At 62.0% G+C, this 703-nt stretch overlaps 1 protein-coding gene across 1 annotated transcript in view; it reads right to left on the minus strand.

Moving 5' to 3' along the window:
- PLLP (plasmolipin) overlaps nt 1–539 on the minus strand; it is a 5,129-nt gene extending 4,590 nt beyond the window's left edge. The window contains exon 1 of the mRNA XM_009290817.1: nt 423–539. Within this exon, the coding sequence (XP_009289092.1) occupies nt 423–539 (117 nt within the window). The remainder of the gene's footprint in view (nt 1–422) is intronic.
- Nucleotides 540–703: the final 164 nt, after the last annotated feature.

Here is a 703-nt window from a genome sequence, read left to right on the forward strand (position 1 = left end):
GACCCCCCCCCCCCTCCACTCCTGGCAATGCTCTGCCTAAGGCAGCCCAGGACACCACGAGTCTTCTTTGCAGCTCGTGTTCAGCTTGGCGCCCGCCAGCACCCCCGGGGCCTTTTTGCGGTCCCCAGCCTGTCCCGCTGCCTGGGGTTGTTCCTCCCCGGGAGCAGGACTCTGCACGTCTCCTCGTTCAGGAGAACTTCAGGAGGTTCCTGCCAGCCCATTTCTCCAGCCTGTCCAGGTCCCTCTGGACGGCAGCACGACCCTCCGGAGTATCAGCCGCTCCTCCCATTTGGGTGTCATCTGCAAACCTGCTGAGGGTGCGCCCTGCCCCGTCATCCGGATCACTAACGAAGATGTTAAACAGCACTGGAGCCAGTATTGACCCCTGGGCTACACCACCGGTTACTGGCCTCCAACTAGACCTCGTGCCCGGACATCAACAGCTTGTCTAGGCGGATCTTATGGGAGACGGTGTCAAAGGCAAAACTGAAGTCCGGGTAGACAGTATCAGCTGCTCTCCCCTCGTCTGCCGGGCCCATAAATTCATCATAGAAGTTTATCGAGCTGGTCTCCTCCCCCGGGAAAAGCCATGCTGGCTGCTGCTGACCTTCACCTGCCCGGGGATGGTTCCCGGGGGGTTCCACCACCTTCCCGAGGGTGGGGGCGAGGCTGACCGGCCCGCAGCTCCCCGGCTGCCCTTTTG

Source organism: Aptenodytes forsteri, unplaced genomic scaffold (genome assembly GCF_000699145.1).
Source record: "Aptenodytes forsteri isolate BGI_AS27 unplaced genomic scaffold, ASM69914v1 Scaffold14, whole genome shotgun sequence".
Classification (NCBI taxonomy): Eukaryota; Metazoa; Chordata; class Aves; order Sphenisciformes; family Spheniscidae; genus Aptenodytes; species Aptenodytes forsteri.